Source organism: Mercenaria mercenaria, chromosome 5 (assembly GCF_021730395.1).
Source record: "Mercenaria mercenaria strain notata chromosome 5, MADL_Memer_1, whole genome shotgun sequence".
NCBI lineage: Eukaryota > Metazoa > Mollusca > Bivalvia > Venerida > Veneridae > Mercenaria > Mercenaria mercenaria.
Window position 1 is genome coordinate 22,977,404 of NC_069365.1, and position 17,669 is coordinate 22,995,072.

At 37.0% G+C, this 17,669-nt stretch overlaps 1 protein-coding gene across 1 annotated transcript; it reads left to right on the top strand.

Annotated features, from left to right (window-relative positions):
• The first annotated feature begins 1,237 nt into the window (after nucleotides 1-1,237).
• Nucleotides 1,238-17,669, top strand: LOC123558826 (CUB and zona pellucida-like domain-containing protein 1). The gene is made up of 5 exons (XM_045350675.2): nucleotides 1,238-2,009; nucleotides 8,468-8,567; nucleotides 9,838-9,968; nucleotides 14,274-14,435; nucleotides 17,086-17,669. The coding sequence occupies exons 1-5, from the start codon at nucleotides 1,952-1,954 to the stop codon at nucleotides 17,241-17,243; spliced, it is 609 nt and encodes a 202-aa protein (XP_045206610.1). The 5' UTR covers nucleotides 1,238-1,951; the 3' UTR covers nucleotides 17,244-17,669.

The following is a 17,669-nucleotide window of genomic DNA, read 5'->3' on the forward strand; positions in this document are numbered from 1 at the left end:
TAGGCTCTGTACGGCTATATTTAGCAGTAGATAAAATCGTGTATCATGTAAACGTAATTTGTCTTGCTCGGGACTTCATTTTTTGCACTAAATGGGGACCGATTTAGACCAAAATCACACGAGATAAAGTTTTTAAATGTCGAGTGTTATATGTAGGGTAGACAAAAAAATACTGGTTGTCGAAAAATCGATTGATGTAAATGCCAGCTTCGCACATCCCGCTTATAACTGTGTCACATACAACAGCTTTCCCGTCTCGTCCAGATTTCAAATTAATTGTGAAAAACGTAGATGTATGTCTTTTTCTTTCTTTGAATAATTTAGTTGATAAAAGACACAATAGAACATCGATTGAGACAAACATGAAATGCACATTCCGGTTGATTTAAATTCACTTTGACCTGAGAGAGCTCGTTATTACAGCGTTTCAAGCGCGGTAATTGGCAGATACGGGAGATGCTATCATGTTTATTGTAGAAACGTACTTGGTATTTGTTTTCTATATTTATCTCGGATATCACTGTTCACGGAGACATTCGAATTCGGAGAGGTTTGAACCGGGTTCAGTAATGGCTACTGCCCTGGACATTCCGAGCTAATAGTCTTGTCTTATGTCCGGGCAATTTCACTAAAGTGTAGGAATCAAAAATCCAGATATCGCATACGCGAACATGAAATATACAATTCAACACAATTGAAAAAAACAACAACAGTAAACTATGGGAAAAAGAGTTGCATGTACAAGAATAGTTGAAGTTGTTGAAAATGTTTAATGTTTAAATCTACATATTCTGTATCGACCTACCACTACCCATAAAATATGACATATTTTTTGATATGTAAACTGAAATTCAGTAGTATGCAATCATTATTACTACAGTTTCAAGTTTCATGATAGGCACAATTAAAACAAAAGAGATAAAGTTACAAAATATCTTTTTAATGCTCTTTCCGCATTTATTTCCACAAAGACGAATGGTGCAAAGATGACTATCGTGAAATATGTAACCAAACTTAAAGCATGTTGATATGTTTTTCATTTATTCATTATACATTCCTAAACGAGAATTTCAGAGGCAGCTTAATGACTATAGTATCACTGAGGCAAGGTCAAGAACTTGAAATCTGAAGAGAATGTAGAAATACACTTAATTGTTAACTTGATTAATATATAACTAACTGCAGTGTTGTATTTGTACACGATCAAAACTCGGAATGAAAATAACAGTGCCAAGATTCGGGCTATTGCTTTTTAGCTACTTTTTCTGTAGGCACTTACAGAAATCGCTTGAACTAAAAGAATAATTGTTTAAGCAATTAAAAACAAGAACGCGACCAGTGAAATAAGTACTAACTTTTCTTCTAGTTTGGTTTAATTGAAGACACGCAACCAATTTTACGGAGAAATTATCTGGAATGTAACAAAATCGAACAATTCTTAAAACGATAAGAGCGAACATGCGTGTAATTGGATAATTTTTGATAAAATTTTATTAAGGTTGATCAAGAAAAATCAATGTAAATTGCACACGCTAGAGATAGCAAATCACATTTGTTTTCTTTGGGATAATTCTGCAAGAAGAATTTCTTTTGATCGCGGTATTTAAGCGCTGTAACAACAGGAAACATTTAAACTAGTGACTAAGGAAAACAGAAAGCCGTATGAAAATAAACATATCGTTTAAATTCCTCGTGGAGTTAGAACACAAAACTTAAGGTGTTCAGAAAATGTTTCTGTATTTGAAAACTAAATGAACATTTATTGTTATTTTAAGTGTTTCTGCAAGAAAAATATGGAAATTATTTATTTTTATAACATTGATTGCTATTCGTTGTTCTACATGTAAGTAAAACTAAACAGCATGTACATTACAGGATGTTTGACAGAGAATAAGTATCCTAACCATCATGATGTAACACGGAATTTAAGGACAGTAACTATGGAGATAAAATGACGCTGATAAAAACACTAGTTCTATTTGTTTGTCTCCCAAACGTTTGTTTTACAGGTAAGTTTTTCTCGTGACGTTTCTCCTTATTTCATTCCAGACATGAGGAAGTATCATTGTTAGAATGTCAACTTAAAAAAAAAGAGTTATGAGTTCGATATGTACAAACTAAATTAAAATTGTATCATAGAGTTGTCTGAACTTCAAACGTGAAACTTTAAATGGCTTGCCGGTCAACAGTTTTGCCTATTTACCGGCAGTCCATTCGGACTTGAGACAAATAATACTTTTGACTTTCGACTGTCAAACCATTCAATAAGTGTTTTATTGCATAGCATCAGAAACAAATTTTCATAGTTCTGAATTAAGTCCAGCAAAATTAAGTATTGTTCTTTAGACTGGGTAATAGTGAATAGTAAAACACATTGGCCGGACGTCAGCTTTAAATTAAATACATTACATTGCTTTGATTTGTAGATAGTACGTTCTCGCATATATAAATATTAATAGATTTAGGTTATGTTCATCAAATGGATTTGTAAAGCAATAAAGTGTATGTAATACCTCGCTATTAATATTTGTAAGTGTAAAGTATACTAGTAAAAGCTAGATAATTTGGTTTGTCTGCCAAGATCATAATAATGAAAAAATCATACCTGTAAAAGTGATCTTTCAATAACCTCTATCTATTTACAATGCTTACTAAAAATGATTAAATGATTTTTTTCATAATTGGCAATCATTGTTATTGGAATATAACATAACGGGATCGAAAAAGTAATTGCGTTTTGTTTGTTTGTTTTGGGTTTAACGCCGTTTTTCAACAGTATTTCAGTCATATAACGGCGGGCAGTTAACCTAACCAGTGTTCCTGGATTCTGTACCAGTACAAACCTGTTCTCCGCAAGTAACTGCCAACTTCCCCACATGAATTATCAGAGGTGGAGGACTAATGATTTCAGACACAATGTCGTTTATCAAATAGTCACGGAGAACATACGCCCCGCCCGAGGATCGAACTCGCGACCCCGCGATCCGTAGACCAACGCTCTTACCTACTGAGCTAAGCGGGCGGGCAGTAATTGCGTTTTATCTAACTCATGCTAATCTGGGTCGACACTTTACCCGGTAATTGCGTTTTATCTAACTCATGCTAATCTGGGTCGACACTTTACCCGGTTTCAGGGATTATTAAAATTCTTCAAAGTTCTACTCTCACGTGCCGGCGGTCAAAATACATCAGCCGCTGGTAGTAACATAACTGGCACTTCATCATGATTTACAGCAAAAAAAACAACTGATTATTTACCGAAAGAAGAATTTCTTAAGATTAATTCAAGCTTAAATGGTGATGGTAGAAAACCTTTCTAGGTCATATTTCATTCTTCATGCATGATCCGACCAGGGTCGAGGCTCAACTCTACTTGAAGTGAATCAAAGTATGTTATGGAAACACATGAAAATTAGTTTTTTCTACTTACTTTTCAATTCAAAATTGAATAGCGTTTGTCAAGGGGTACCGAGGCATATAAACAGAACAGAACGGAACATATATTTTATTGATCAGACTTAAACCAACACGGTTCGTCATGCTCAGTAGTTTCTCTAGTGTATTGGTCAAGATGGCAGGGGCAATCCGAGTCCGGCTCAAACTTGTTTTGCCATTTTTACGTCGTTTAAACATAAAAAACTGTTGTTCTAATATTCACAATATAACCAAACTTCACTTTAAACAAGAAAAAAAAGATTTTTAGCCAAAATCTGGAGTCCAGTCTCTTTAATATTTTAGTAGCGAATTTTCCGATCAGACCCAATTTGGGCAACACTTAAAACACAAAACACATTTCCCTCCTGTGCGAATCTTGAATAATTTGACGTGTTTTATTAGCCCACCATCATCAGATGGTGGGCTATTAAAATCACTCTGCGTCCGTGGTCCGTCCGTCCGTCATTCCGTCCGTCCGTCCGTCCGTCCGTTAACAATTTCTCGTTATCGCATCTCCTCAGAAACTACTAGGGGGATTTTGACCAAACTTTGTCAGAATGATGTATTGGTATCCTAGTTGCGTCCCCCTGAAAATCAGACTGGTTCAACAATTTGTGAGTGAGTTATGGCCCTTTGTTTATTTCTATAATTTACATAGATTTATATAGGGAAAACCTTTGAAAACCTTCTTGTCCAAAACCACAGACCCTAGGGCTTTGATATTTGGTATGAAGATGATTCAAGTTATTTCTCTGGGGTCAAATATGGCCCCGCCCTGGGGGTCACATGGTTTATATAGACTTGTATAGGGAAAAACTTTGAAAAACCTCTTGTCCAAAACTACAGGGCCTAGGGCTTTGATATTTTGTATGTGACATCAACTAGTGGTCTTCAACTAAGATTATTCAAATTATACCCCTAGGGTCAAATATGGCCCCACCCTGGGGGTCATATGGTTTACATAGATTTATATAGGGAAAAACTTTGAAAATCTTCTTGTCCAAACCACAAAGCCTAGGGCTTTGATACTTGTAATGTAGCATCATCTAGTGGTTCTCTACCAAGTTTGTTCGAATTATCCCCCTAGGGTCAAATATGGCCCCGCCCCGGGGGTCACATGGTTCATATAGACTTATATAGGGAAAAGCTTTTAAAATCTTCTTGTCAATAACTACAACATTCAAATTTGGACATGTATATTTTTGAGTGGCAAGATGAACCTTGACATGAGTTGACCTTGATTTTGACCTAGTGACCTACTTTCACATTTCTGTAGCTACAGCCTTCAAATTTGGACCACATGCATAGTTTTGTGCACTTGAAAAAACTTAGACCTTGATTTTGGCCTAGTGACCTACTTTCACATTTTTGAAGGTACAGGTATCAAATTTGGACCATATGCATAGTTCCGTGTTTCAAAATGAAATTTGACATTGATTTTGACCTAGTGACCTACTTTCACATTTTTGAAGGTACAGTCTTCAAATTTGGACCACATGCATAGTTTTGTGTTCCGAAATGAAATTTGACCTTGATTTTGACCCAGTGACCTACTTTCTCATTTCTCAAGCTACAGCCTTCAAATTTGGACCACATGCATGGTTTTATGTACCGAAACAAACTTTGACCTTTACATTGACCTAGTGACCTACTTTCACATTTTTGAAGGTACAAGCTTCAAATTTGGACCATGTGCATAGTTCTGTATTCTGAAATAAAATTTGACCTTGATTTTGACCTAGTGACCTACTTTCACATTTCTCAAGCTACAGCCTTCAAATTCGGACCACATGCATAGTTTTGTGTACCGAAATGAACTTTGACCTTAAGATTGACCTAGTGACCTACTTTCACATTTCTGTAGCTACAGGCTTCAAATTTAGACCACATGCATAGGATTGTGTACCGAAACGAACTTTGACCTTGACATTGACCTAGTGACCTACTTTCACATTTTCGAAGGTACAGGCTTCAGATTTGGACCACATGCATATGGTAGATTTGTGTTCTGAAGTGAAATTTGACCCTTGATTTTGACCTAGTGACCTACTTACACATTTCTCAAGCTAAGCCTTCAAATTTGGACCACTTGCATAGTTTTGTGTACCAAATTAAACTTTGACCTTAAGATTGATCTAGTGACCTACTTTCACATTTCTCAAGCTACAGCTTTCGAATTTGGACCACATGCACAGTTTTGTGTACGGAAATGAAATTTGACCTTGAGCTAGTCAGTAAGTCTTGAAATTTGGAACACTCCAAAATGGCACATTGGTGGGCGCCAAGATCACTCTGTGATCTCTTGTTCTTTATAAAAGTCTTATTAACATAATACATATAACATATAAAAAAATCATATATTTAAACATTGCCACTCAGTTTACTAGTTTGTAACATTCCTAAAGCATTAACGGGAAAAAAACCGGATGCACATGTCGAAATTGATATCGTAAAACATTAGTTATGGATTAAAACGTATCAATTTAAATTATTTTTAACATTGCATTCAAGGAATGGGTTATTCGTTTCTAAAGTTTGACAGATAAAAACAGCAAGTACGATTTCTAGTTACGTGCATTTTAATATGACATCAAATTCAGTTTCTGCGGCTAAGGAATTGCCAATCTTAATTGGGAAGATGTTATTTATACGTCTTCTTTGAAGAAACGCCACACCAAAACTTACTTTTAACGCAGTTATGTGAGAAGTTGTGGGGCGGGGGGGGGGGGGGGGGGGGGATGGGGAGGATATGCGAGTTGGTATGTGAGAAGTGGGACGGTGATGGGGAGGATCTGCGAGTTGGTATGTGAGAAGTGTGGCGGTGATGGGGAGGATCTGGGTGTTGATATGTGAGAAGTGGGACGGCACGTGCTTAATAACGAATGCATTAGCTTGAATATCACGTGGGAAAACACATCTCATTGCAGGTCGAATTAAACTGTCATGGGCCAAAAAAGTTTGCGTTTTTTATTACAATTCTGGTTATTACAAATGTGGTTGAACCTTTGCAACCACTTTTGTAATAAAAACGAGAAATGTAATAATTTTCTAAAGTAAAATATGTCCATGAACAATGATTTCGGGAAAAACATTTGGAGTGTTAAATGACCCATGACAGTTTAGTTCGACCTGCACGTGCTTAATAACGCATGCCTAAGCTTGAATATCACGTGGGAAAACACATCTACCGAAAAAAGTGTTTGCGATTTTTATTACAAATTTGGTTATTACCAATGTGGTTGAACCTTTGCAACCACTTTTGTAATAAGAACGAGAAATGTAATTATTTTCTAAAGTAAAATATGTCCATGAAAAAGGATTTCGGGTAAAACATTTGGAGTCTTAAATGACCTAGGACAGTTCAATTCGGTCTGCATGTGCTTAATAACGCATGTATAAGGTTGAATATCACGTGGGAAAACACATCTCCCGAAAAAAAAGTGTTTGCGATTTTTATTACAAATCTGGTTATTACAAATGTGGTTGAACCTTTGCATTCACTTTTGTAATAAAAACGAGAAATGTAATAACTTTTTAAAGTAAAATATATCCATGAACAAGGATTTCGGGTAAAACATCTTGAGTCTTAAATGACCCAGGACAGTTTAATTCGACCTGCACGTGCCTAATAACGCATGCCTAAGCTTGAATATCACGTGGGAAAACACATCTCCCGAAAAAAAAAAGTTTGCATTTTTTATTACAATTCTGGTTATTACAAATGTGGTTGAACCTTTGCAACCACTTTTGTAATAAAAACGAGGAATGTAATAATTTTCTAAAGTAAAATATGTCCATGAAGAAGGATTTCGGGTAAAACATTTGGAGTCTTAAATGACCCAGGAAAATTAAATTCGACCTGTACGTACCTAATAACGCATGCCTAAGCTTGAATATCACGTGGGAAAACACATCTCCCGAAAAAAAAGTGTTTGCGATTTTTATTACAAATCTGGTTATTACAAATCTGGTTGAACCTTTGCAACCACTTTTGTAATAAAAACGAGAAATGTAATAACTTTTTAAAGTAAAATATATCCATGAACAAGGATTTCGGGTAAAACATCTTGAGTCTTAAATGACCCAGGACAGTTTAATTCGACCTGCACGTGCCTAATAACGCATGCCTAAGCTTGAATATCACGTGGGAAAACACATCTACCAAAAAACAAAGTTTGCATTTTTTATTACAATTCTGGTTATTACAAATGTGGTTGAACCTTTGCAACCACTTTTGTAATAAAAACGAGAAATGTAATAATTTTCTAAAGTAAAATATGTCCATGAACAAGGATTTCGGGAAAACATTTGGAGTCTTAAATAACCCATGACAGTTTAATTCGACCTGGATGTGCTTAATAACGCATGCCTAAGCTTGAATATCACGTGGGAAAACACATCTACCGAAAAAAGTGTTTGCGATTTTTATTACAAATTTGGTTATTACCAATGTGGTTGAACCTTTGCAACCACTTTTGTTATAAAAACGAGAAATGTAATAATTTTCTAAAGTAATATATGTCCATGAAGAAGGATTTCGGGTAAAACATTTGGAGTCTTAAATGATCCAGGACAGTTCAATTCGACCTGCACGTGCTTAATAACGCATGCATAAGCTTGAATATCACGTGGGAAAACACATCTCCCGAAAAACAGTTTGCGATTTTTATTACAAATCTGGTTATTACAAATGTGGTTGAACCTTTGCAACCACTTTTGTAATAAAAACGAGAATTGTTATGATTATTACAAATCTGGATTTTATTACAAATGTGGTTTTAACAAAGCGCTACTCCCTTAATGCAATGTTAAAAAAATAGAGGCTTGAAAAGGAGATTCCATACCACTTCTTCTGCTAGTTCAGCGTTAAGTGTGTGAAAAAGTACATTTTGTGAAAAATGCGGTGTCATGTTTCGAGGTTAGAAAATAAAAGAAACCGTCGACCGCAAGCGATCTTCATTACCAGGGTATAACGATACATAAGTGCAATTTTATGTCACAACATAATATAAAACATATCGCTATATTACAGTTCCAGGATGTCCGTCGAAGGCGATGATCTTGAAAGCAGAGCAAGCACCGCAGTTTTTGTGGTCACCAAACCACCCGGGTTACTATGGAGTTTATAACTCGTAAGTTTCTGTAAATTTCTTTTTTTCCGATATATGATTTAAGGAAACCACTGTCATTAGTTTCATCAAATCATATTTAAGGTTACAACACACTAAATAGCTGTACTTTATTTTATATAGGCTGAACACCACTAAATCCAGCTGTTCTTTATTTCATATAAAATCCACTCACTTCATAACGGTTTTTCGACATTTTCTAGCATATCAGATTTTCAGAGACTTATATTCCCATAAAGAACTAGATCGCTACTTTAGAAAAACAAAAAGAAAAGGGGGTGTTAACTTTTATATAAGAAAACTACAGTTCGTTAAATACAACCCGCTGAATTTACTACTTTTCGCTTCTTTCAATTTCTCTTTTCGTGACATTAAATTCTTACGCCGCCATTTTTATCTAGCATGCGATAGGACATGCAGATTTCATTAGAATGCAAAGTGATACATACTGAAACGCGGTAGGGTAAAAGTAAGCACGTTGCTGCCGAGAAAATGCACTAGGAAAGGAAAAAAGATTAGTACTATTTATATTTGGACTACTTGTGATAGACCTGCGGAGGCTTACATTCTATTTGGTAGTGATCAGCCTATATAAAATTGACATATTTCCAATGGCCGCAGCACACATCAGGACCCTTTTTAAATGTCTGTAATTTACATTTACTTGAAGAATATTGTCAGTGCTGAATAAAAATCAAAAGAAAAGTGTGTGTGTGTTTGTGGAGGGGGGGGGGGGGCTCATGTTTAAACACACAAACTGCAAAATCAGCTAAAAAAATGACACCCGAAATTATAGTGTGGAGTATTATCTAAGTTTCCATGAAAAATTCTGTCATTTTGTTATTTCACTATGAAAATGCTACCTACATGTCAAGCATAGATCTGCCATTTGATCTTAGCAAAAAAATAATGCAAAGAAAACAAGGAAAATAGCTCTACAGAGCACAGAGAACTGTTTGTATCCGCTATTATGCGACAACCATGTTTTTCAGTTTCGCGCCATTTTCCTATTTAGTGTCTTTATGCCTTAAACTGGGGATATTTTGTGTGTATTACCCCCACCGTCTAACTTTCTCTTTAGTGGTCTCCAGGCCTAAGTTTATATACAACTTGTCATTTGATGTCCTCATATCCTCTCTTCATAAATGAGTAGTCAACAGTTTGAAAATTTGTCATCACCATAAACTATTGATACTTGTATGTAGTAAGGCAGATATGACGATTGAAAGTCCCCGCCTAACTGTTTCCAAACTTTCTGTTTGTATCTCTGCAGACGACTTACATGTTTATGGTTGATCACTGCCGGTAGTATTTACGATGACGTTGTTATTCAAATAAAAGTCCTGAATTCTTCCATAGAGCCTGCGACCGGTTGTTGGAGGGACGTTGTTAGCCTCTTCGATGGTAAGTCGATACAAACGCAGCCGTGATTTCGGGGACGTCGTCAGCCTAATTGCTGGTAAGTCAACACAAACGCAGCCGTCATTTTAATACTGGAAGGACATTGTCAGCCTCGCTGATGGTAAGTCAACACAAACAAAGCCGTGATTTTAGTATCTGAGGGACGTTGTTAGCCTCATTGATGGTAATTCATTAGAAACGCAGCTGTGATTTCAGTACTGGAGGGACATTGTCATCCTCATTGATGGTAATTCATTACAATCGCAGCTATGATTTCAGTACTTGAGGGACGTTGTCATCCTCATTAATGGTAATTCATTACAAACGCAGCTATGATTTCAGTACTGGAGGGACGTTGTTAGTCTCATTGATGATAAGTCAACACAAACGCAGCTATGATTTCAGTAGTGGATGGGACGTTGTTAGCCTCATTGATGGTAACTCATTACAAACGCAGCCATAATTTCAGTACTGGGGGGACGTTGTTAGCCTCATTGATTGTAATTCATTTTAAACGTAGTACTTGAGGGACGTTGTCATCCTCATTAATGGTAATTCATTACAACCGCAGCTATGATTTCAGTACTGGAGGGACGTTGTCATCCTCATTAATGGTAATTCATTACTAACGCAGCCATAATTTCAGTACTGGAGGGACGTTGTTAGCCTCATTGATTGTAATTCATTATAAACGCAGCTATGATTTCAGTACTGAAGGGACGTTGTCATCCTCATTAATGGTAACTCATTACAAACGCAGCCATAATTTCAGTACTGGAGGGACGTTGTTAGCCTCATTGATGGTAATTCATTACAAACGCAGCTATGATTTCAGTACTGGAGGGACGTTGTCATCCTCATTAATGGTAATTCATTACAAACGCAGCTATGATTTCAGTACTGGAGGGACGTTGTCATCCTCATTAATGATACGTCAACACAAACGCAGCCGTGGTTGCAGTACTGGCGGGACGTTGTCAGCAAAATTGGTGGTAAGTCATTACAAACGCAGCCGTGATTTTAGTACTTGAGTGACGTAGTCAGCTTCCTTGAGGCTAAGTCAACACAAACACAGCCATGATATTGGAAGGACGTTGTCAGCCTCATTGATGCTAAGTCAACACAATGCATCTGTGATTTCATTATTGGAGGGACAGTGTCAGCCTCACTGATGGTAAGTCAACAAAAACGCAGCCGTGATTTCAGTATTGGAAGGACGTTGTCAGCCTCACTGACTGTGAGTCATTACAAACGCAGCCGTGATTTTAGTATTGGAGGGACGTTGTAAGCCCCATTGACGGCAAGTCATTACAAACGCAACCGTGATGTCAGTATTGAAGGGACACTGTCAGCTTCTTGGTTGCTAAGTCAACACAACGCAGCCGGTATTTCAGTACTGGCGCCATCATGTCAGCCTCAATTAACGGTAGGTCATTACAAACGCAGCCATTAATTCAGTACTGGAGGGATGTTGTCAGCCATATAGATGGAAAGTGAACACGAACGCAGCCGTGATATCAGTACTGTTGGGACGTTGCCATCCTCACTTATGGTAAGTCCATGATTTCAGCATTGAAGGGACATTGTCAGCCTCATTGCTGGTAACCAAACACAAACGCAGCCGTAATTTCAGTATTGCAGGGACATTGTCAGCCTCATTGATGGTAACCAAACACAAACGCAGCCGTAATTTCAGTATTGCAGGGGACGATGGCAGCCTCAATGAGGGTAAGTCAACACAAACGTGATGGTAATTCAACACAAAAGCAGTCGTAATTTCAGTATTGAAGGGATGTTTTCAGCCTCAATGACGGTATATTAACCAAACGCAGCCGTGGGTTCAGTATTGCAGGGACGTTGTCAGCTTCGCTGATGTAATCAACACAAACGCAGCCGTGTTTTAAGTATTGCAGGGACGTTAAAATCCTCATTGATTGTAAGTCAACACAAACGCCGTCGTGATTTCATATTGACTGGAGGAATGATGTCAGCTTCATTGATTGCAAGTCAAAATAAACGCAGCCGCGGTTTCAGTATTGGAGAGACCTTTCAGCCTCATTGATGGTAAGTCAACACAAATGTGATGGCAAGTGAACACGAATGTTATGGTAAGTCAACACAAATGTGATGGTAAGTCATTACAAACACAGCTTTAATTTTAGTATTGGAGAAACGTTGTCAGCCTCATTGATGGTAAATCATTATAAACAGCCGTGATTTTAGTAATGGGGGATGTAGTCAGCTTCAGTGATACTAAGTCAACACAAACGTGGCCGTGATTTTAGTATTGGAAGGACGTTGTCATCTTCATTGATGGTAAGCCATTACACACGCAGCCATGATTTCTGAACTGGAGGCAATTTGTCAGCTTTGTTGATGGTATGTCAACACAAACGTGGCCGTGATTTTAGTACTGAAGGGACGTTGTCATCCTCATTGATGGTAAGTCATTACAAACGCAGTCGTGATTTCTGAACTGTAGGGACTTTGTCAGCTTTATTGATGGTAAGTCAACACAAACGTATCCGTGATTTAAGTACTAGAAGGACGTAGTCAGCTTCATTGGTGCTAAGACAACACAAACGTTGCCTTCATTTAAGTACTGGAGGGACGTAGTCATCTTCATTGATATGAAGTCAACACAAACGCTGCCGTGATTTCAGTACTGGAAGGACGTAGTCAGCTTCAATGATACGAAGTAAACACAAACGTTGCCGTGATTTCAGTACTGGAGGGACGTAGTCAGCTTCATTGATACTAAGTCAACACAAACGCTGCCGTGATTTAAGAACTGGAAGGACGTAGTCAGCTTCATTGATACGAAGTCAACACAAACGCTGCCGTGATTTAAGTACTGGAAGGACGTAGTCAGCTTCATTGATACGAAGTCAACACAAACGCTGCCGTGATTTCAGTACTGGAGGGTCGTAGTCAGCTTCATTGATACGAAGTCAACACAAACGCTGCCGTGATTTAAATATTGGAGGGACGTTGTCAGCCTTAATGAAGCTACGTCAACAAAACGCAGCTGTGATTCTAGTACCTGAGGGACATTGTTATTGATGGTAAGTAATGAATTCATTACTGGAGGGATGTAGTCAGCTTATTTGATGATGTCAGCACAAACGCAGCCGTGATTTCAGTGAATTTCAGTAACTGGAGGGACGTTGTTAGTCATATTGATGGTAAGTCATTACAAGCGCATCCGTGATTTCAGTACTAGAGGGATGTAGTTAGCTTAATAAATGGTAAGTCAACACAAACGTAATAGTTAGTCAACACAAACACAGCTGTAATTTTAGTAACTGGTGGGACGTTTTCAGCCTTATTGATGGTAAGTCAACACAAACGCAGCCATGATTTCAGTATTGAAGGGACGTTGTTAACTCCATTGATGCTAATCAATACAAATGTAGCCCTGATTTCAGACAACACATACGTACGTATTATTTCAGTACTGAAGGGACATTGTCAGCCTCATTTCTTGTATGGCAGAACCAACGTATCCATGATTTCAGTATTGGATGGAAACTATCAGCCTCACTGCTGGCAAGTCCATACATGTACAAACGCGGTCGTGATTGCAGTATTGGATGGATGTTGTCATTCTCACTGATGGTAAATCAATGTTATGATACTAATTGTAAATCAGCACACATGTAGTTGCGATTTCAGTATCGGATGGACGTTGTCAGCCTCAGTAATGATAAGTCAACAAAAACGTAACCACGGGTCAGTAAATGAGAGACATTGTCAGTCTCATTAGTGGTAAGTCAAAACTTGCCGTCACTTCAGAACTGGACTGCAAGTCAATATAAATGTATTATATATAGTCCAAAATGTATTATATAATAGTCCATCGTAACCTTAGGAAGACGGGCTTTCATGATACATGTACGTAGTTTTCAGGGGCAACACATTTTTACCGCAATTATTGGAGCGGCATTTTTCGAATGTTAAGAAAACTATGTTCCATCACAATACATCCAAAGCAATTAATTCGCATGTGTTTCATTTATGCCTTTCGTTTTTTATTATATAGGATAATATATTACACTAAAACTAGTGACACACCCACAGATATAAAATGTCCTCGATTTTTTTCTACTCATAATGACAAAGCAACACCTTTTCTGCATGTATGTGCGATGAAAATATTTTACGTTACGATATGTTTCTGAATTATATTTCTATCAAAATAAGTAGACACAATAGAAACAATTAGAACTTTTTGCCCTCATCTGTATTCTCTACGACCTCATTTGTATTCTCTACTGACTTTATGTCAGCAAATCTTTGTTATTCCAGGTCCTCGGGATTTTTACCGGCCATTGAAGTCCTGGTGTGGTTACTCCTGGCCGAAAGATACGATAACAAGCAGCGGGGACAGAGTACTGGTCAAGTTCACGACAGACTTTAAGCTAAATGACTACTATGGCTTTATGCTGGCTTACTGGGTGGCTAAGAAACGTAAGTTTTATCATGTAATACATGTACTTATCGTAAGGACATTTGGTGAATTTCTAGCATATTGTAAACTTCACTTCTTTTCTCGTCCAAGTATTTACTTAAATATCTGAAACGTCAGTAACAGCAAGTTTGTGATTTTGTTATCATGCCGAGTAAATCAACTATCCCCTGGTCAGATCAGTTTGGCTAATTCGACAAAAGATATACATGCATGTTTGCATACTATATGTACGACAAAAGTCTACGACTGATTAAGTAAGTTCAATATACATGTCGTGTTGATATTCACAAATTGGTATGGAATGTGAACTATATATACTTTAAAATTTTTCACTCATTACTATTCTATGGAAAGCACAAATACTTATAACTGGAGTCCAGCTTAACATTGTATAAATATTTGCAAGTAGAATGCACCAGTGCATTAAATACTGGCATTGAAACAAGAGTAATTGTCAGTAATTACTTTGTTGGCGGAAGAGGGAAACAATGATATCTGTTACTAGGCGGCGGCAGTGGATGTTACATGTTATTGTGGGGCGGGAGAACGAAAAAAACAAGGGCATAAAGATATACGACTATTGCAAAGGAAAGGGAAATGATTCATATTTCTGTAGTATGGAGAAAATTTAGTTGGCCTCAAGTGAATTCATCATTTTCCTGTTATATGCAATTTCTCAATTAAGGCAAACTTACTGCTTAAAATCCACAATTTGGTTTCGTTAACATACAAAGTAAGTAAATTCAGCATGCAGGAAGCATGGTAATATGTAACTGTAAATTGTTTTTTAATTAAATTCATAACTTGTGACAGAGTTAGAAAAAAAGACGTTGAAAGGAGATAATTCTGATAAAGATACACCAAAAACAAGAAAATTAATTTTGGTCCCTGTGACCATGACGTATGAGCTTCTGACACTAAGTACTTGGATCATTCTGAAAATTTGATATTTAGTCATTGTAGCACTGTGTAGTTTGGAAGTCATACTTATTTTCCTTTTTGACTTTAGAGTCCAGAAATGTACATAACATGTACCAGAAGTCAAGTAAAGTCCCACTGACTTTGACATTTCAGGCATTGACCCTAAAAACAAAAGGTCTTCTATTTTTACTTTGGTACAGAGTAACGATTGAAAGCTGTAGCTAACGTATCTTTCGACTTAAAACACTAAAATTTGTGTCCTATAACGACAGGATTCCTACAGCTTTACAGTTGAACTGCCATATTACACTAACAATAGCATTATAAAAAAACAAGAGGGCCATGAAGGCCCTGTATCGCTCACCTGAACTGTTGACCTAAAGATCATAAAGATTAACATTCTGACCAAGTTTCATTAAGATATAGTCATAAATGTAGCCTCTAAAGTGTTAAATAACTTTTCCTTCAATTTGACCTAGTGACCTAGTTTTTGATGTAACATGACCCAGATTCGAACTTGACCTAAAGATCACCAAGATTAACATTCTGACTAAGTTTCGTTTCGTGAAGATATAGTCATAAATGTGGCCTCTAGAGTGTTAACAAGCTTTTCCTTTGATTTAACCTAGTGACCTAGTTTTTAACCCCACCTGACCCAGATTTGAATTTGACTTATAGATTATCAAGATTAACATTCTGACCAAGTTTCATTAAGATATGGTCACAAATGTGGCCTCTACAGTGTAAACTAGCTTTTCCTTTGATTTGACCTGGTGACCTAGTTTTTGATCCTACATGACCCTGATTCAAACTGGACCTTGAGATCATCAAGATTAACAATTTGGCCAAGTTTCATGAAGATACAGTAATAAATGTGGCATCTACAGTGTTAACAAGCTTTTCCTTTGATTTGACCTGGTGACCTAGGTTTTGACCCTGGATGATCCAATATCAAACTCATCCAAGACTTTATTGAGGGTAACATTCTGGCCAAGTTTCATTAAGATTGGGCCCAAATTGTGACCTCTAGAATGTTAACAAGCTTTTCCTTTGACTTGACCTGGTGACCTGGTTTTTGACCCCAGATGACCCAATATCAAACTCGTCCAAGATTTTATTGAAGGTAACATTCTGACCAAGTTTCATTAAGATTGGGCCAAAAATATGACCTCTAGAGTGTTAAAAAGCTTTTCCTTTGATTTGACCTGGTGACCTAGTTTTTGACCCCAGATGATCCAATATCGAAATTTTCCAAGATTTTATTAAGAGTAACATTCTGACCAAGTTTCATTAAGATTAGGCCAAAATTGTGACCTCTAGAGTGTTAACAAGCTTTTCCTTTTATTTGACCTGGTGACCTAGTTTTTAAACCCAGATGACTCAATATCGAACTCGTCCAAGATTTTATTGAGGGTAAGATTCTGACCAAGTTTCACTAAGATTGGACCAAAATTGTGACCTCTAGAGTGTTAACAGTCAAATTGTTGACGACGGACGACTGCGGACGGACACAGGGTGATCACTAAAGCTCACCTTTGAGCACTTCGTGCTCAGGTGAGCTAAAAATGTAGGATTCCTTAAAGCTCATATACTGGTGTAACCTTCAGCACTGCACATTGGGTCTATTATTGTCATGTAAACAATTCACGTTGACTAAAACATTTCAAATGTCGAAAAACACCATAATACTTTTAAAGACTTTGGACTTTGTTCTAATCTTTTTTCCAGCTGTGTTTATTGTGAATGCAGCAGAGTGGTCAGCAGCAAACTACATTCTGATGGTCATTAGTGTGCTCTTACTGACAGGAGGCCCGGCTTGGGTGTTTGGTTTGTACATCAAGAGGGAACTGTATCCCAAAATTCTTAAATACCGCAAGGAAAACTGATCATTGGATCAATCAAAAATAAATTTTGTATGTCAGTGTTTGTGTAGTGAATGGTCAGGCATATATAACTGTCAATGTATATGTAAACAATATATTAGGGAAGGCAAAAGAAAAGAAAAAAACATTTATGCATTTCCCTTACATCATTGTTTTTAAAGCTGAGGCCATCATTCTATAAACAACATATGCATGCTGTACATCATAGTAACACTTTTTCATTATAAGAGATTTGAGTTCGAATGTTTGCCCTGTATTTGTATGATGTTGTGTTTTATGTTCATATCTAATACTATGCACAATTGTAAATAAAACTGAATATCTTAAAGAAATGCTTCACATAATGTTGTCAAGCCATATAGATCTAAATAAAAGAAAATGATAGAAAAAAAACTTACTACTGCTTTCCTTCAAACCCTTCTAAACTAG